This window comes from Leptinotarsa decemlineata, unplaced genomic scaffold (genome assembly GCF_025532065.1).
Source record: "Leptinotarsa decemlineata unplaced genomic scaffold, Ldec_3_MD MMD2_P_RNA_scaffold_9, whole genome shotgun sequence".
NCBI lineage: Eukaryota > Metazoa > Arthropoda > Insecta > Coleoptera > Chrysomelidae > Leptinotarsa > Leptinotarsa decemlineata.
In genome coordinates, this window is record NW_027412536.1 from 14,914,748 (window position 1) to 14,936,154 (window position 21,407).

The 21,407-nt window shown below is 35.0% G+C and overlaps 2 protein-coding genes across 3 annotated transcripts in view; one reads left to right on the forward strand and one right to left on the reverse strand.

The window, feature by feature from the left end:
• The window catches only part of LOC111502454 (uncharacterized), a 65,276-nt gene that overhangs the window by 37,475 nt on the left and 6,394 nt on the right, over positions 1-21,407 (forward strand). For both annotated transcript variants that reach the window (XM_074170686.1, XM_074170687.1), the window contains exons 2-4: positions 10,560-10,874; positions 11,019-11,145; positions 18,260-18,406. In XM_074170686.1, the coding sequence (XP_074026787.1) occupies positions 10,565-10,874; positions 11,019-11,145; positions 18,260-18,406 (584 nt within the window). In that variant the 5' untranslated portion in view covers positions 10,560-10,564. The remainder of the gene's footprint in view (positions 1-10,559; positions 10,875-11,018; positions 11,146-18,259; positions 18,407-21,407) is intronic.
• On the reverse strand, positions 2,077-4,317 carry LOC141480634 (uncharacterized). Its single transcript, XM_074170817.1, has 2 exons — positions 4,149-4,317; positions 2,077-3,903 (listed from the first exon to the last, which is right to left on the reverse strand). Exon 2 carries the CDS (start codon positions 3,072-3,074, stop codon positions 2,343-2,345), a length of 732 nt encoding a protein of 243 aa, XP_074026918.1. The 5' UTR covers positions 3,075-3,903; positions 4,149-4,317; the 3' UTR covers positions 2,077-2,342.

Here is a 21,407-nt window from a genome sequence, read left to right on the forward strand (position 1 = left end):
TTCTATTTTGTTCTATGTTTTTTAAACTTGGAATTATTCCTCTTAATGTAGACTAATGTAGCGGATCACCTGGTATATTTATTTGAAATGAATGTACTTTAAATGTTCTAGAGGAAGTAAAATGAAGTAGTATTTGCCTAGCATTCGTTTCATTGACAACAAAAAGGTATAAATCCATTGTTTCGTTTCTATAGGTACATTTAAACTTAATTTTTCCTATTGCAGGTATTATTTCCTTTGTTAATGTGCTTAATTTGACAAAAGTTTTTTCTAAATTTTCAAAAGGAATTCTATTATTTATAAGGGTTTCCATGGAAATTACATTGACCATTGCACCTGTGTATAGGTAATTTAAATTTTAAAGAGCAATTGTTAATATTCATCTCTATCATCCATTCTTGCTCACCTGTAGATTGGACATAACCAAGAAAATAATATTCCTCACCATATTCATCGTTGTTGCTGAGTTCTTGATTTTGTGCTTGAGTCAGAGAATGAATACTTTGTTACTTTTTCCTACACATCTTGGCGTAATGTCCCCGAACTTTACACACATTACACAATACACTGAATGCTGGACAGTTGAGTTTTTCGTGAGTTGATCCACATCGTCCACAATTCTGAGTCCATCGCTGAAATTGATTGGGATTCCTATTGTTTTATATAGTAGGATGGTCACACTTCCCATTTGACTTTTTTTGTGTTGAACAATATGCAAATTGGCTGTGGTTTCACTTGTGATTTCTTCTCTTTGTTGTTGGAATTTTCGATTGCTTTAGCTTTATTGACAGCTTCTAGTAACGTTTTGCAATCGCCTTCTAACAAACGTTGACCCGCCTCTTTTTGGCTAGTCCACAAATGAAGGTACTTTTCACTATTCCATCCATTAGGTCACCCAACTCACATGAATATGCTTTATTTTTTAAATCTGTAATGAAGTTATCGATGGTTTCTCCTTCATACTGCTTTCGTATAAAAAATTTGTGTCTCTCAAAATCAAGATTTTTGAAAGGAATAAAATGATCTTCGAATTTCTTTAATAAAACATCCAACTTTTCATCCTCATATGGACCAAATTTGAATGTTGTATAAATACGATATGCCTCTTCTCCTATATAATGGAGTAGTTGTGCACATTTTGTAGAATCATATTTCTTAGAATATTCCATTGCTATTAAATAATTCGTAAAGCTTTTTTTTCCATAAAATCCAATTATCCTTCATATTTCCTTAGGATTTAAGAGGTGGAACTCCGTTTCCAGCCATCTTATGAATAATTACTTTTTTGTCTCGTTTTTTACAACTATCCTACCGACTGCGCCATGCGAATGAAACGAATGCTAGTCAAATACTACTTTATTTTATGGAAAGTCATTCATTTAATCATAAAGCTAAGATGTTTTCTATATTCTTCGGACACCTCCTCTCTTCTTAATGGCGAAAACGCAGGACTTCGATATTGAAACTTCGACGCAATGTAAATTTGTTATATTTGGCTTGCTAGGTTTCCATTAGTTGAAAAATGAAATAACATAAAATAGAGGAGTTTTTAGTTTTTTATTTTATATGCATGGTTACAAGTGATAATAAATCTAGTTATTTATTTTTCTTATTAGTCAGTGGGCTATGCTTGAAGACAGGCAGTAAACAAATCTAAGTCTCGGATATACACACAGTAGGTTGAATGGACTGACACCTATAAGAAAATAACTACTTCACTGGCTAATACCACAAACGGCGTTGGATTATATCCGACAGGCGTCAGTGCAGGAATCTTCACAGAAAATTTCCTGCATATCCAAGACGGGCTTGAACATTTAAAGTTCATTTCTTTAGACTAGTAATTTATATTATTTTGACTATTGTAATTATTATTTATATGGAAAACGCAATTATTATAAACTGTAGCAGGTTGATTGGAAGTAGTTTCTTGTTCTTGATTCAGAGATTCTTGAATCGTTTTTGCCGAAATTGAAACATAGGGGAGAGGAGGGTAATTGTACGCATTTAAGCAATATATGTCATAAATCAAATGTTTTTATCGGTAAAAACTGTAGATTTGCCATAGTAGCTCATTCATATGTTCCCTTTAACATAGCCATCTCAAATTTTCTACGAAATAAAAGGGGTTGGTATAAAACATATAAACCCAAGTTTTGTGGTTTGCGTACCATTACCCTTCACGGCGGTTAATGATACGCATTTTGTCGGGCAACGATACGCAAATAAAAACTGTTTGAAAAACTCGTGTTTATTGAAAATTGTTAGAAAACTTCATAAATTTAAAAAAGTAAACTTATTCGTAATTAAAACTTAATAAAAACGAAAACTTAAAACATATTTTAGATATTTAACAAAAACATCAAACTTATTTCAGAAACTAAATTAAAATTTGCCAACAAGGTCCCTTTTTGCAAAGGATATTTTACTGCAAAAGTCGCATTCATAGTCAGTGGCAAAGTCCTGCACACATCTCCACCAAATTTCCCCATCTTTTCCGAAATCTTCACTAACAAGCATAGATTCTTCTCGTTTGAATCCACATACACGTCATCCAGTTCATCATCATCAACAATATTTTTCTTGTCAATTTCGTTGTCCTCGGAAGTATCAGAATCTAGTTGCATATTTCTTAAAATGTTTTTTTTGCGTAATGGCACTTTTGCTTTGATATTTTTACCCTTTCCTTCTCGAGCAAAATTCATTTTATTTCTTCTTTGTTGCTCCTCCTCGAGAATTAATTTCATTGGTGTAGCTGTTAATATTTCTGACTTTCCCTTGGTACATTTTCTAGTTTTTCCTTTTCCAGAATATGACGGTAATGGTGAAAGTTCTGAAATGCCGACTTCGTCTTTTGCTAAAGCACTTATCTCTTTTGAATTCCGTTTAGGGCAGGATTGAGGTATAATTGGAACGTTGGAAGTTGGGCCGGGATGAGGCTGATTTGTGGAGTCCAAATCATCAGATACAGGTGGCAAATATTGACTAGCAGCTTCAAAATCCTCTTTGGTGAATTTATTTGGATTGAATGGGTGGATTCCAGATGAGTTGAAACCTGATATAGCTTTTTCCATTGTCGCAATTTTAACGTAGGCATTTTTAAATATTTCTGCGAAATCTGGAAAAGTTATTAAATATCGCACTCCTTATTGAAAGCGCATTTGAATGGTCCGAAAAACGAAGTATCGAGAGGTTGTAAGCGGTGGGATGTATGTTGCGGTATTGACATATCAATTCCATTATCTTGGCAATAGTTATAAATGGTTGTCAAGCACCAGGAGAACACCGTTTGCTCTACTTGAATTTACATGCAATTTAAAATGCTGTAACCACTGAAGAAAACATTTTTCGTCGCTCCAGCCATTATCGGTAACTGCATAAATTCCCTCTAGTGGTCCATTTTTCGTCAAAGTAACAAAGATGCCAAATTGGAAAAAAAAATTTTAACGGATTCTTCATTAAAAACAGTAATTCTATTGATAATTGTTCCTTCAGGTTTTCTTAGGCTAATTTGTGGGTTTCTCTCAAGAAATAGTCGCAGCCTATCCTTGCCTGCTTCTTGGCGAGTTTTATTAAAATAGTGTGTATGCCATTGGCTTCTGCATATTGAAACGCGAGTTTTCGTAACTCTACCGGAGTCAATCCATGAAACAATTTAGCTAGTTCGAGAACGTGAATTGCCATTTGAGTTTCAACCTCAGCTGAGAAGATATTGGGTCTTCATAGTTTTGGACCAGATCTGTTATTGTTCTTTCTGCGCACTCTCAGTATTGCCTCGTGAATGTTGAATGATCTGGAAACCTCTCGAAGTTTTCTACTAGAATCTATTGCCTAAAGAGCTTTCTGTAAAGTCTCCTCGGTCCAACCAGCGATATTTGTTTTTCTCACGTACTTGTTAGGCATCTGAAACAACAATATGGGCAGCTGAAACACATGTACTGATGGTTTCGGTATTATGCGGGTAATGGTACGCCAATGAGGGTAATCATACGCAATCGCGTATCATTACCCGATTTACGCCATTTGTCTTATGAGCTATTTGAACAAATTATTGGTCGATATGGCCACGAAATATATACAGTAGGGGCCAGTTCATTCATGAAAAAAAAATAGAGCAACTTTGAAATAAAAATGTAGGTAATACTCACCTTTACTTGAATCACGCACAAATGCTATAACAAAAATGCTGAAAACTAAAAATGGTCTATATCTAACGAACAAAAGCGTAGAACTGAAATTTACCGCAACAGAGTTGTTGAAATACGTGTGTGCCACGAGTCTATCCAATTAGCACCGACATTCAACGAACGCTTGGTCATACAGGGCCATGCGTACTATTGCCCGCTGCGTGTGATTCCCCGCCTCTCCCCTACCTCATTGCGTCAATTATTTTCTGATGATGGCCCGAGTCTATTTGCAGATATGGTTTCATTGAGTGGCTGCTACCATGACCGGTTATTTTAATCAATTGCTGTTCTCCAATTCCCGTTTTGGCTAAAGTTGAAACAGCAGTGCTCCTTACCGAATGATTTGTTATTTTGATCTTTTTAACATCAAAAATAAACGGTTTGTTTTGATTTCCCTCGTCTGCGACGTTTTAAAAATATTCATGAGCTCGAAAACATTTCAGGAAATAATTTGACACAGTAGGTTGAATGGACTGACGCCTATCAAAAAACAACTACTCCACTGGCTAATACCACGAACGGCGTTGGATTATATCCGGCAAGCGTCAGTGCAGGAATCTTCACAGAAAATTTCCTGCTTATGCAATTGACAATACAACTGAAAGAGTAGACCCTCAATTTTGGAACGGGCACACTTGCAGACCGGTATCGGGCTCCTTAGCCACTCGTCAGTGCAAGCCAGTGGAGTAGTTTTTTGATAGGCGTCAGTAGTTGAAATGGATCCTCGCAATGGAAAATTGGTGCAAAGTCTACAACCGTAAAGAAGGAAGAAAACATTCAATAGATACGTACAATAATCAGAAAACCCCATTCACAGGGACCAGTTCTGTGGACAATGGAGGAGAAAAGAGAAAGCCAGAAGAAATAATATACAGTGTGTAACAACGAAAACTCAGCAGAGCCGTTTTTGAATATAAAAAGTAAGATTTTCAAAAAAAGCTCGGACACGTCGATTTCTAATTGAAGGGGGACACATTTCAGACTAATCAGATTTTTTGTAGTACGCACCCCCTCGGAGGGGTGCGTCCTGTGCCTGTGCATGGAAACAATAAGGGCGTTAATGGTATCCATTGGGATGTTTTTCCATTCTTCTTGCTCTTTTAACGAAATCCCACATGTTCTCAATGGGATTCATGTCTGGTGAATTTGCCTTCCCAAAACATTACTGATCCTCCTTGGTATGGAACGACTTCTCTAGCAAAATAATTGTGGCCCTGCTATACCCATTCCCTTTGAAAGCGTTCTTCCAAAGTTTCAATTTCTCAGGGAAACTCTCGGGCACTCTCAGGTTAACCAGTGGTTGGGTATATTACTTGGGTTCCCCTTTTCAGCGTAGGAGGATGCTTGAATTTTTATACGAAACAGTTTGCCAACAATGTATTGACGGGTTACCCAAGGTGGTTTCATCTGGTTGTTCATGGAAAACACCATTAAATTGGAAATACGTTGATGTCAAACAATGAATGAACAGGACAGTAATGTCTGCTAGAAAAACTTTGCCAATCAGCTGAATAGTATTTTCAATTGGGATCATTATGTATAAGGAGACCACGTCCCTGGACCTAACCTCATATTCGTAATCTTTTCAATGAAATGTTCCAAGCTTTTAATAAATGAGTCTGTTTGGCATATGGACGTATGTAATGGTTTGAACAGCTATATCCTTCGGTCAAACTGTCGCATTTACGATAGGTCTTAGTCACCTATTCTCTGTATATATTTTTGGTAAGAAATATAGAACAGGTGAAAGGGCTTCAAATTTTTCTATGGAACCTCTTTCCATTATCTCCGACCATGAAGGTTTACATCCATGATAAAATATATGATGCAAGCGGCCGATACTTGATGAAAATCCATAACTAACGTATTCTAAAAACACTTTATTGTGTGATTTTCACTAGACAGTTTTACAAAAACGCAACACGTGTTTCGCTACAGAATAAAATGTTTTTAGAATACGTTATTCATTATAAAGTCTTTCAGCTAAACGACTAGCTTAGACCGTACCTGGAACTTTCCTCACCAAATAGACGACCTCTTGAACCCCGAGGTGGAGATATACTGTCGGATGACTACAGACTGACCTGGAATCAAAATTTAAAAATAACATGCTAGAGTCGAGATTTACATTAAAATTATCCCTTCGATTAATACACATCCGCGTCTTCCAGGCGGAGCTGTATGCACAAGAAATATTAATTTGAGCTTTCGAAAAATTGCTGAATCAGTTGTGTCATCTGAACTTGTATGGGATTAGAGTGAAGAAATTGCTGGTGGATGAGAATAGATTGACTCTAAACTGAATCAGAGAATATATTCAAGTAAACTCTATTGAGAGATTTTCACTGAACAGTTAACAAACCTGCAACACACGTGTTACGCTATAGAATAGCTTTGACGTGAATAGCACTATGACGTGATTGATGACATTTTAATGACTGATGATGCCCTCAAGATGACATTGAAAAATTTCTATGATGCGTAGGTGTGAATTACGTCATAGAAACATCCTCCCCCACCCCTTCTGTCCTTGCCTATGCTATGTGCAAGACCATATGATCTTGAACTTGTGGGGTGAACTTCAGATTCGAGCCTGTGTCCGATACGTGAACTTGAGGTTTGACCTTGAAGGATGTCACTGAGCATGCAATATGACCTTGAACGTGGAGTTTGACTTTGAGAAGGGGAAAGATTGTGATGTGCTTCTCATTCACATGTGGCCTTAAGCATGACTTTGAACGTGCGGCGCAAAGATCAATCTTAATGATTCATCTTGAACGATCATGACGTCACATGGCGTGCCATTGTGACGCGTTTCCCCAACTACTCGTGACGTTGTCGTATGATCTCAAGTGTGGCCTTGTGAAGTTTAACCTTGAATATTGACCTTGAACTGCGTATCGACAGTAGAGCAGAATCATTACCTCTATTATCACGACATAATTCAACATCCTCCCACACCTGTACGATTTTGAAGTTAGTGTACCCCACCACTACTCGTAACGTCACATGGCCTTGAGCCGAGTTCCTTTATTTCTCATGCTTGAAGTTCAATTAACCTCCCCATCTATCAGAGGTAGCATCATTGACGACAACAGTATGTCATTTCTCCACCTACAACATGATTCAACATTCTCCCCAAACACACACCAACACGAGTTTGGTACCTTGATCGCCCCCAGATTGAAAAGACTTTCCCGTCAATCGATCATAAGAAAGAAAGGTACGCGACTCTAGGTCATGTGGCGTTATGGGTATTGTTGGTGCGTCATACACGGTGCTGGTGCTGGTTTGGGGATATGTTAAATTATGTCGTAGGCGAAGGAATAGGATTGTTGCCCCAGTAGCAATCATGATACGCCATTCAAGGTCAAATTTCGCAAGGTCATGCCATGTGACGTCATGATCGTCAACCAAGTTCGGACTTCACAAGGCCATATTCAATGTCATGTAAAGACGTCACGAATAGTCTGAGAAATGCGCCACAAGGACACGCCATGATCATTCAAGTTCGATCAAGAGATAAAACTTTACACCGCACGTTCAAGATCATGCTTAAGACTATGTGACGTACGACACAAGATTATAGGCGTCAAGAGTGATGAAGGGTGTGATGAGCACTTCATCAAGTACACCAATTATGTCTTGCTTTGCTTCACTATACTCCTCCTAATATTTTTTCAACTTCAAATGTACATGTCATCAAATTGCAGCACTTTCCAAACACGATCTCACTGCCTTGCATTCAAGGCCATTCAGCTCTAGACAATTGGATTTCACCATTATAATATCACAATGATATCGAAATTTGACCTTGAACACAGTTAAAGGTCGTATGACTTCATTTAAGGTCAAAAAGAGCGTGGAAAGGTGTGTCGTCACATGTAAACCCCCCCGCCAACCTCAACTTGATATGCTAACACAGGGTGATGAGGGCAGGCAATGGTCGTCCGAACTTCACGGAGTGCAGATCTGTGCACTTTTTACTTCGAGAGGTAGCGTATGATGACGCACTCGCTCTACTATCGCAGCATAGAAAGAGGCATCCGGCATAGAGACAAGCAGACATTAATCGGCGAACCTTCGTAGAGTGCACATGTTTCTCTCCATTCGCAGAGGCGAAAGTGATGGTTTTATTTGCTGCTGCTGCTGTGACTTGCTCCAACACATCTCAACTTGATGAGCTCATTAGCTGGTGGAACTTCGTGGTATACAGACATGCACTCTGTACAAACTTGTACAGAGTACACATGAAGGACGACTTCAAACTCTGCTTTACCTTGTATACAACCTAGCCCCCTAATATCAAAGTCCAATTTCATGTTCAGGGTGAAACTTCACGTTCACGCATGATCAAGGACGTCCTTCAAGGCCAAAATTTAAGGTCGCATACTGGAGAGAAGCTACAATTTCAAGGTCAACCCTCTATGTTCAAGTTCATATAGTCCTGCACATAACTCAAGGTTGTGAGACATCAGTCAAGGTCAAAAGTGGTGTGGGGAACATTTTTTCATGACGTTATCCACACCTATTCACCAGACACATTTTTCAAGGTCATCTTGATGAAATTAGTCATTAAAATTCCATTAAATACGTCATAGTGGTCAGGGGAGGCCGAGGAACGGCTGTAATCACCTACTTATGAACTTGCCTGAGAAAGCTATTGTATAACGAAACTCATGTTACGGTTTTGTTTACTGTTTAATAAAATTGAAATTGATTTTCAATAAATATCGGTAATTTCACCATATAAATTAAAGAATACGTAGGAATAATAAGTTACTGTTTCAAATACAGATTATAACTCCAAATATGGGTCTTCAGCTAATTTTGGAACCGAAAAAATATAGTACTGAGAAATTATTTATGAGAATTCACACGGAAACTCATTATCCAGCCCCCCCCCCTCAAGTTACTGACGAATTACTTCAACGGAGAAATGGTCGGCTCAGACCTGTATGAAATAAGGGTATATAAGCGTTCATTAACAAACAATGTGACAAAAAAACATGGATAACATTCAACGGACAAGAAGCTAAAACGTCACAAAACAAAATCCTGAGTTCGACTTTGCGGTGATCCATTACTTTCACATAATCATTCAGTTGATTAATTAATAGTGTCCATTATTTCCTTGAATAAGAATGACGTATAACTCAGAGTAGCCCTTCTATTCAAACTTGTCATTTTCTATTCTCTTATTACCGATTTATTATTCATTTTTATCGACATCCTAGCCGGATTGATATAACGTCCCCATTACATACGATGAAATATGACAAGATAAATATTACAGGAAACTAAACTCAATGTGTATACAGATGGGTGTTAAGATTTTCACTTTTCAATAAGAAATTTCTTATTATAGGTGAGTTAATACTTATACATACATACAATATAAGGATACATCGGTCTCAAAGTATACTCCAAGCATACCCCGAGGAGTTCAATTTATTATTGCCAAAATGATCTAATGTAAGCCTCAAAAGTAGTAAAAGATGCTTAGTTATGAACAACTTGATAATTTCAAATAATGCTCCAACTTTCTGAGAAGTGGTTCATATTTTGGTAGCTAAAACTATAGTGATGGTCGATTAAGATACTGAAGCTTTTCAAATAAAAAAATAAATAAAAATATGTTCATTTACAGCTTTCTTCATCATTTTCGATACCACTGATACTGATACTGAAGATCGTTATACCCTTTTTGGTACAGGTAACCAAAAAAGAGCCTACTAGTCTACAACACACTGATGCAACTTCCGGAATGGAAACATTGAATTACACGAAAGAAAAAAATCTTTCGAAACAAATACTTTTATATGAACACTGAATTATACAGAAGATAATTTTCTCTACTCAGTTTGTATTCCAAACATTCGTTATGGAATAAAATCAGACATCATTCACAGGAGTTCTACTTTAAATGAATGGTAACAAATTGCACTTACATGGAACACTGTCATCCTCACTGGTAGACACCGATGTTTCGTCGTAAGACACTTGCCTCAGGGCATATATACACATCCATGTAAAGAGTTACTTATTTTCAAATTGATTACTTCCTTTCTTGGAAGATTCCCACATTTTTTGTATCAATATGGAGTAGTAGAAAGCCAAAAACATTCTTTCCCAAAAATGAATCACTCCTAAAAATATAACCCCTTCAATACAAATAAATTTTTTTCAATAATGAAAACGACAGTTGGTCGTAGTATTCATCTAATCACAAACTACTTGTTTCGAGACTCTTGGAGCTCTTCATCTCCTACATAGGCATGATTCACAATTTTGGTAATCAATGATGTCCCGACCCTTATGGCCTTCTAATGATTTCTTATAAACAACTTGCTTTTCTATTTTATGTTTCAGAAAAAATGTGGTGGACTGTATTACCTATTCTACTTCTGCCATTAGCGTCTCATGCACGAATGGATTGCTCCAGAATAGAGTACGATAAATGTGTAAGAATAGCAGATCCGTTGGTTAAAGAAGCTCATTTGGTTTTTCCTGACAATTTGAACGATATTGATCAAGTTTGTACTACTTGGAATCAATTCGTAGACTGCTTGAAAATATACACCGATGAATGTTTTACGGATCAACAGAGGAAACAGTTCAACAGAGCTGTCGAAAGCCCTATTGAAAGTGTTCATGAAATGTGTATGCAACCTAGTTACCAAAAAGGTATCTTATTCTTCAATTCATTAAAACATATTATTACATATTAAAAAAAATCATTGAAATTTAATGCAGCTTGTGGGAGTTCATTTGCATTTTCTTTTTTGGATTCATAAATGGTGTAGGTAACTAAATTTTCTGATATTTCAGAATACCTGCAGTATGCTCCATGTATAAAAAATACAATCATTCAGAAAATCCACTGTGGACAACAATACAATTTGCTGGTAGAACAAGTCGATCAAGGAGAAATAATTTCAAAATCTACGCTTTGTTGGTGAGTTTAATTATGTCTGTACATTCGAAGATTTCATGTCGTTCATATTATCTACAAAATTCCACTTTGGGCAAATCAGTTCAAAACATATTTCTTATTAGTTTCCAATCAGTCATTTTTCTATATTTTAGCGGAACAACTTTAAACAATGAAATTTTCCAAATAACTGAAATTAATTGAAGAAAACGCTTTAGCGAAACGTGCGTTGTAAAACATTATACTTGTTCTGGTGTGGGAAAAGAGTTTTCTCTAGATTCATTCATTTAGATTCATGAAAAACAGAGGTTGCATCTACGCAACCAACTGATCTTTTCCTTTCCCACATATTTATTGTATCAAAACCTTCAATACAAATAAAAATTTTTCAATAATGAAAACGACAGTTGGTCGTAGTATTCACCTAATCACAAACTACTTGTTTCGAGACTCTTGGAGCTCTTCATCTCCTACATAGGCATGATTCACCTATCACCTATCAAAATGACTGGAATTAATTTTGAATATTCTCTCGTTTTAATATTCAGTCCGGAAAAAAATAACCTCAAAAACTAATCGAATCAAATGACAAGGGGTGTTGTATTAGAATATTGGTAACATATTCAACGAACCTATATTTTATGAATATTTTTACGTCATGTAGGAATCGTTTACATGTACATACTTCAAATTGTATGAGAAGCACCTGTAACTGTCCTAGCATCGACAAACTATCAAAAATCTTATTCTAGATCAGCATATGAGATGTAGTGAACACATTGAAAATGTTATTGAAAGCCTGTGGCCATTATAAAATTATTATATTTTAACGTAAGAAACACTGTTGACGGTATCTAAGCACTGGTAGAATCAGTCATATATCTGTTCAAGAAATAAGGTGAATTTCAATTTTTTTTTGATATTTATTTATTCATCAATTTCTATTTTGTTCCCTTGAAAGTAGTCCGTCTCAGATATAATAATAGACCAGGGTCGATAATTTTTGAAAAAAAAACAGTGGGATGAAACCCATTAGAAAAAAAGAGAAATATTATAAAAATGGAAGGAAAAATAAATTACGGGCGATCTGAGTTCGGGAAGTGGGAGGGGGTGAGTTTTAGGGTAAAAAATGGTTTATCTCGATATCCGGCAAAACTACGAGTCCTATGAAAAAAAATTGAGTGGCAAAGTTGTAGGTAATAGAAAGATCTACAACTTTTGTTTTTTCACACAACCTCAACATTTATGTGAAAAATTCAAATAACCAAGTTAAAAAAAATTTACCAAATTCCGTGAAAACTAACTGTTTTATGTCCCAAATACACTATAATTTATTTGATTCAAAATATTTATTTTTTCACCTTATTTTGACTTACTATCAAAAAAGCACCCTAATTTTCAATCGAAAATTCTCGCTTCAAAATATCAATTTTTTTCAAAAAGTCGGTGTGCTTTTTATTCGTTGAAATCTTTACTTTCTGATGGTGTGGAAAAATATACATTAGCAGAGTAAATAATCTCAGAAAATGCAAAAAATTGGGAAAAAACTCGAATTCGATTTTTTTTAAATCATTATGTACAATTTCATCAAAAAAATGTGATTGCTGCAATTTTATTCAGTTAAAAAGTTTATTTATTGAATTCTAATTATAGTCTATTTCAAAAGAGTGTAGAGTAATAAAATCTCATTAAGTATTCAAAAGCGCTACAGGGTGATCCGTCAATAAATTCTGTCACTTCCCTAGTCCGCATTGCAAAATTATGTCGTTTCATAAAGAGCAGGTAGGTATCACCCTGTTTTAAGGGATTTGTCCATTGTTATCGACGGATAAATACTGAGCCAGAGGCGCGCTAGTGGGATAATTGCCAAAAGAATATGCATTCATAAAAATTATATTAAAGGAAATAAAAATTTAATACAGCAGAACAGTGTTATTAAAAAAATATAAAATGTAACAATAAAATATATACGAACCGAAATCGGGAAATACTCACAAACACACACGAACGAACTTTACGTATTGAAACACTTGTGGGGACTTTAAATCAATTTATTCACAAAAACGACAAGAACTTTACTGGATACGTTATTACAATTTGACACTTGAACAATACTAAAACTGTTAACTTCCCTTAACGTTTAACAACACTCTATTTATACCCTAATTGAATGTTCTAGAGATTACTAGGTACAATTTTCGAGAACCTTCCGAGAAAATAATTATTCAGACTACCCTTAATTCTAAACCCTAACCTAAGCAAAAGTGTCACTGTCACTGATACACTGGTCTCTTTCCAGATTGCTTATCCCGCTACAGTATATTTACAATTCAATTAAATTATTCTACATCAGTATAGTCTTCATCCGAAGAACTGTCATCATCCCCTGGTGTTATAATTATAGGGTCAACCACCTGATCGACCAAGTTGTCCAGTTCCCACATTTTATCTTCCTCTTTTAAAACATGCTGGATTGCTTTTTGCCAGTTTTCTGATGTGATTTCCATAATGGCTTGATCAAACAATACCTTGACATCTTTCATTTTAAATGTGGTATTGTGCCTTGCAACATATCCTTTAACTTGTGCCCATATAAGTTCTATAGGATTTAATTCGCAATGATATGGCGGTAGGCGCAGCACAGTTACTTTATACTTTTCTGCTACATCTTCTACGGCATATTTTATGAAGCGAGATTTATGTTGTTTTACTATGGCTAGTAGTTCCTTCTTTACTGAATTCGTCTCAAACTGAATACCTCTTTTTGACAGCCAGTTAATAATTTCTTGCTTTCTCCAAGCTGAAGTTGGTACCTTCTCTAAGCGCCTTGGATGGTAGCTTGCATTATCCATAACCACGACCGAATCAGCTGAAAGAAATTTTAACATTTCCCCGAAGTAGTCTTCGAAGACATCCGAATTCATGTCCTCATGATAATCTCCCGTCCGGCACGACTCAAAGCTTAACAAACCTTCTTTTAAAAATCCGTCTTCGCTTCCAATGTGAGCAATTATAAGCCTCTTCCCTTTTCCCGAAGGCACTTTAATACCCGTCGAAAGGCCTTCTATGAAAGCTTGGCGAGAACTTGTTATATTTTTATCTTGCCACATTTTTTTGACTATATAACCTTCGTTTATCCACGTCTCATCAAGATAAAAAATTTTCTTTTGCTCTCTGCGGTACTGCTTTATAGTTGTCAAATATTTTCGTCTCCAGCAAACAATTTCATCACTTTCCAGTAATAGTGCCTTTCGATTGTGCTTTTCCCAGGCAAAATTCATACTTTTTAAAGTTTTCCATAAAAGTTTTCTGGATGTCAAAGGAATATCGTTATCTTGGCTTATCTCGATAAATATTTTTTCAAGAGTGGGTATTTCCTTTTTAAAATAAAACGAATGAACTTTTCTTCGAATGTCACATTTGGTGTCTTCATCTAAGATTTTTATTGGTCTTTCTGATTTTCTCTTGCATGGACTTACCTGGCCTGATATCTTTCTTTCTCGCAATAATTTAAAAATCGTGGACTGTCCAATTCCAGTCATTCGGGCACATCGCTCAACACTTTCTTGCACAGACAAACTAGGGTGATCGTGTTTTATGCAATCATATACATTTAAAATTATAACTTTTTCGCAAACAGATAGCGGAGAATTTTTTACACTTCTTTTCTTTGGAGTAAATGTCCCCATTTTATAACTTTTTCACTATTTCTATATCACAATATCACTGTACGTTTAATTGGTGTAGTAACAATTACTATTATAACTCGAATGTTTAAGACACCATTACAATATATTTAAACCCTTTTTCTTAATTACCTGGGTTTAATAGGTATTGCATGATTGGTGGGCAGGGTCAAAAAGGGATTATTATAATGACATGGCACCTCGGAACTAAGTGTTAACCCTTTTTTGAGAAATCATGCTCAAGTATATGAACCCAAATTGCATATTAAATAAGTTTACAAGAACCACTAAAATTAATCTTAATCTTTTTTTAAGAAATTTTACTTACCTAAATACATGTAGGTACTTAGTTTTAGACCAAATTACTTCCCAAAAATGGCCTTTTATTATTATCTATGTCTGTAATTTTTAATTTACTTTAATTATTAAGTTTAATAATCCTAAGATTTGCCTACGCCCATGGACGACAACGAAATTCAGGCAAATTTTATGACACTTCATGATTTATTACTCTACACTCTTTTGAAATAGAACTATAGTTTCATGTCATAGAAAATCTCATAGAATATAAATACATAAATAAAATAAATACATGTAAATCGTACTATTGAATTTAGATACTTCATTCTGATTACGGTATTGATTATAATATTTTTTAAAACGTTAATCTTGTTATTTATAAATACCATATCTTGAATTCTTATCACTTATCCATTAGTTTTTGTCTTTTTGATGGAATTTCTTCATCGTTAGATTCGACAAACCTTTCCAATTCTAGTTGATCTTTGAAATCTTCAAGACCATCACCTTCTTCGTCTACAATATTATTTTCAGTCTGTATTGGTTCTTCATCCACAATTTCATCTGAATCATTAACTTAGTCGTAGGTTTTTTCTTTCATATTAGAGCAATTTTCAGAACCATGACAATTTGAACATAAAATTGTGCATTTTAAACCATGTTTTCGACAGGCACATTTTAAACTGTTACATCCAGTTTCACAGCTGCAGCAATTAGTTTTAAATAATACTTGAAAAATTCATTTATTTTCTGTAAATTTGGGCATAATGCCACGTTGATGTTGCTTTCAACCCCAATCTGTTGCTGTCAGTTCGTTACCCAACCAAGTTTGAAGCTGATAATATGCCCTGTAACAATTTTGTTCTGATGCTCCTTCTGTGGGTGGGAGGTTTGCCAAAATGAAAGATGATTTGATGTTTGCCAATTGATATTTTTGAAATCTCAATTGATTCAGTGTTGTTTTATAAATAGATTTGATCAATTGTAATCCATTTTTTTATATCTTCTTTACTTGCCAAATTTGACAAACTTTTAGTGTCTAATAATGAATTTACGACACTTTTTCTCCTTTTCCGGTCAATCCAGATGTTGTATCGCAACAAGAAAAACAATGCAGAAATGCAACAATATTTTTGAAGGATTCATGTTTGAAACTATCAGACGTGAAAAATAGATCATTTACATTAACAGAACCTGGTTTGAGAAAGTAAATCATTCATGATTATTTGAATTTAATTGATTCAAAAGGAACAAAAGATCAATATCTTGACCCGCAACAATGACAGTTTTATTAGTATCTTCTTTCTATCGAGGTTTAATTATGTCAGTATCAGCACCTTCTTCTACTTGTTTACAGGAAATTCCTTGTGACTGTGATCTTTTCATTAAAGTTTTTATTATTTTGTCCTTGTATTTCTCGTTAAATAAAAATTTTAGTTTGCAAAAATGGTATTTTTGTATGATTTTGATAATCAAACTCTGGAATATTGTCTGATCCTCCTAACTTCTTTCCCACTTCTCTATGAAATACCTTTTAATGGGCTAAAATTTTCCGTAGGTCATACATTATTTCAAATCAGCAATAAATAGGCATCTACAAATATTATTTAAAGAAGATTCTACAACCTTCTTAAAATATTGTAGATGTCTTATTAAATAGCAACTTCATTAACTTATTTGTCTGTTAATTATAGTAGTATCATTCGACTTGAAATTTTTATCAATGTTACATGCAATCTTACGTTTTTTGAGTAATTAAAGTGTAACATACTTTTCAAATTCGCACACCGACTTTTTGAAAAAAGCTGATATTTTGATGCGAGAATTTTTGATTGAAAATTAGGGAGCTTTTTTGATATTAAGTCAAAATAAAGTGAAAAAATTAATATTTTAAACCAAATAAATTACGGTGTATTTGGAGCATAAAAAAGTGAGTTTTCACTTAATTTCGTAATTTTTTTTTAAGATAAAAATAAAAAACCAAAAACTTTGTTATTTGAATTTTTCACATAAATTTTGACGTTATGTAAAGAAATTATAAATACAAAAGATGTAGATCTTTCTATTACTTTCAACTTTGCCATTCAACTTTTTTCCATAGGACTTGTAGTTTTGCCGGAAATCGAGATAAACCATTTTTTACCCTTAAAAACTCACCGCCTCTCATTTCCCGAACTCATATCGCCCGTAATTTGTTTTCCTTTCATTTTTATCATATTCCTCTCCTTTTCCAATGGGTTTCATCCTACTATCATTTGTTTTCACTTTTTACCTATTTTGAAGGCTTCAGCCCTGGTCTATAAATACATCACTGCTAGCGTTTTTTCCAATCGAAGCGGAAGCGGAGTCGAAGCGGAATGGTTTTTATCTCCTGAATCGTCACATAAAACCTTCCTTCCATGGGTATCTTCAACCTTATAAAGGGGAAGAAGTCGCAGGGGGGCAAATCTGGTGAATACGGTGGATGAGGCATGATTGTGGTGTTGTTTTTTGCTAAAAAATTATGAACAATGACGTGTGAGGAAGTGCATTATTGTAATGAAAAAGCCATGATTTGTTTTTTCACAATACCAGACGTTTCCTTCGTATTGCTTCTCGCAAGCGGTGCATGAGTTCAAGATAATAATTCTTATTGGCAGTACGGCCATATGGCAAGAACTCCTGATGCAGTACGTTGTTATTCACATCTTCTCGACCTTCAGTGAAAAGTTTGTACCACTGAAAACATTTTTCTGACTGCGTACAATCACAGTATACGACTGTCAACATTTCAAGTGTTTTTGAGCACTTAATTTCATTTTCACACAAAATTTATTGCAAATTCTTTGAACCATTTTTTTTTCGACTGGTATGCCTTTCACCAACAAAAGAAACACGCTAAACAGCTGAAACTGTGAACAATGCTAATCGAATGTACGTTGCCCGCGAAATTTGAACATTCGCCTTATTTCTTGAACAGCCGGCGTATTGCAAAACAATTCAAACATATATTTTAACGCATCATAATAAAGGCTTGAGAAAGCAATACTATAATATAAATATTATTTATGTAATTTCAGTATCAGAAGTAGTATAGCTTGTTTAGTTTCGAACACATTGTTTTATAGAATGAACTCACAGTAACATAATCGAATTTTTTTTTTCTTTTTCAGTTCACATGACAGGTTCAAACAATGTGTTCAACGTGAAACGAGAAGGTTATGTGACAGGGGAGTTTCGAATGGGCCGGCTAGTAGGTTTGCCATTCAAATAATCGATAAAGCTTTACGATTTCTCCAAGACCAGTGCCTTAATTACATGTGAGTTGGATTTTTTTTTCAATAGAATTCTAGAACAGGAATAACAATTCCTTCATTTATTTTGCGTGGATGTGAAAATGCACTGCATGAAAATTCCTGAAGCGGTCTGAGAACGGTGTCTGAGTGATTCACGTTGGGTTTCAAAACTTGTAGATTGATTTCATTTGGAGAAACGGTCTCAGGAAGTTTATTCCACAAGGATGCTGATCTCCAAATTAGAGAAATTCTGGAAAGAGTACTTCAAGGTATAATGAGTTGAACCTCAAAATGATTTGCTGCTGTAACTCAGCCTGTAGCGCAACGTATGCCTCTCTTGGAGGAATCAAGATACCAATTCTGAATGAAATACAATGGTTTTCAAAGTACACCTGATGGCTGAATGTGAGTCATTCGAGATGTGCAAGTCATTTAATTGTTTCGGTGTAAACCTACAGCTTTCTGATTAAAATTTTTCGAAACGGCATCTTTCAAATCCAGCAAGGTGATTGTGTCATGACATATTGTCACACGTGTTAGTTTCTGTTATCGCAAGTTAAATTTTAATTTGTCTTGGATTGCTCTCTAAACTAATCTGGAACCTAACCGAAGCAACCCATAACATATAGAATATTTGCACTTTCTCGTAATTCTTCGAAATGATCTTGATCAACTGACTCTCATTCGCGTCTATAGCATTCTATACTAAAACCAATAATGATTGAGAGTAGAAGTAAGCCCAGTTGACGGCAAATCGGGGGCGTGCTTATTAATTTTTGAGAGGGTTAAGAATGAAAGAAAAATTCTTAGTACAATTAGTTAAAATATTCATACACATTTTTTATTTATTTCATTAAAACTTTGCAATATCGTAATTTACCTAATCGTTGTAGTCATTAGGTGGGCCTTATGAAAACGGAGTAATAATCGTGGTAATTATAGTAGGTACCAAATAAATTAACAATATTAATAAAAAACACAATATATATATATATATATATATATACATATATATATATATATATATATATATATATATATAATATATATATATATATATATATATAACTTTTTTTCACTATTGGGTTGCAGCAATTGATAAGTGAACTCTTTATAACTATTCTCAAGATTTCGAGTAACTTAAACTCATCGTCAGGGGTACTAGAAAATACAAATTACAAATTTTTGATAATAGAATATAATATAAATGTAAATGTACAAATTTTCGTCTAATCTTCAACCTCAGATTCGTCACTGTTGCTACCGCTATCATCAAAGTGAATTATGATTGGTTTAATATTGTGTTCAATACGGTTGTCTACGTCCCACATTTTTTGCTCCTCTTTTAAAACATGCTGCATGCATTTCTTCCAGTCTTCTGCAGAAACAGTTCTAATAGCTTCTTGTAGGTGATGTTGCACGTCCACTAATTTAAATGTTCTGTTTTCTCGTGCTACATATCCTTTTACTTGCGCCCAGATTAATTCTATTGGGTTTAATTCGCAGTGGTATGGTGGTAACCTTAAAACTGTAATTCCACGACTTAACGCCATTTCATCCACTGCGAATTTTTTATATTTGTCTGTGTGTAATTTTGTTAGCTGAAGTAGTTCTGCCTTTAAACTATCTTTGTTATATTGGATGTTCTTATTAATTAACCATTCTTGAATTGCTGCTTTTTTCCATGATTGTTTCGGTAATGGTTCTAAATGTCGACTATGGTATGGGGCATTGTCCATGACGATGACAGACCCAGGTTCCACAAGTTGTGTTTTTCAAACACCTCCGCATTCATCTCTTCATGATAGTCGCCTGTTTTCTTAGATTTAAATATTAATTCACCATTTGGTAAAAATCCACTGTCGCTTCCTGTAACTATCCTATAACTTCCATAACTAGCAGACGACTACCTTTTCCAGATGGCTGTTTTTAACCCAACTGACAAACCTTCAATAAAGGCTTGTCGTGCACTTGTTATATTACCATCCTGTCATACTTTTTTGACCGTATGTCCTTGGTTAACCCATGTCTCGTCCATGAAGTACAATTTTTTTTTGAGCTTCCAAAATTCGTCAATTTTTCTCAGATAGTTTCTTCTCCATGCTATTATTTCTTGACGTTCAATGAGAATGCTTTTCCTGTCAACTTTTCCGTACGTAAATTTCATTTCGTGTACAAGTTTCCTAAAAGTTTCTTTACCCATTTTTGGGACCAATTCATGATCGCTAAGTGCCTCCAGAACTGTTTGTAGTGTGGACAGCTCATTTCTGAAAAAGAAACTGTGAATAGTTCTGCGTATACTGGCTTTGGCTTCTTCATCAACTGTGATTTTTTTTCGTCCGCTACTAGTTTTTGGCTTTTTTACGTCCCCATGAATTTCTGCTTCTCTTAGTATTTTGTAAATCGATGATTTTGGTACACCGGTATAATCAGAGCACATATCAACTAATTTATCTTTTGTAATTGTGGAAGTTAATGATGTAGAAATGCCCGGTTGGTTATTCGGAGGTACACACGTACAATTACAGCACATATGCATCTTTTGGTGGCTGATGATCTCTTTCAAGACAGTGAAATACTCGCAGTACAATTTGTTTTTCTCTTACTGACCGAGACTCCGACCGTTTTACCTTTTTCGACGTGGAAGGCCCGACCATGTCTCCCATTTTTTGAGTAGTTTGAGAACGGTGTAGAAATATAATTATGTAACGCTTAAACACTTATTAGCACTATTATTTTCACCAATTGTTATCACAACACGTCGATTGCTGACTAACTTAACTGTAAAACGTACAATTCACGCTGTATAATTCACAAACCAATGATACGCTCATGGCTGCAAGTACATTAGTGAGGACTGCAACGATGAGATGGAAGTTACGGTAAAGTGACAAAGACAGAAATATCGTTGCGTACAGCGTTGCCACTAGTTGTAATAAATATCTAACACTATACAGAAAATTATGAATTTTAACTGATCAGTAATCAGGAAATGTATAAGTATTACTCATTACAAGCTCATTAC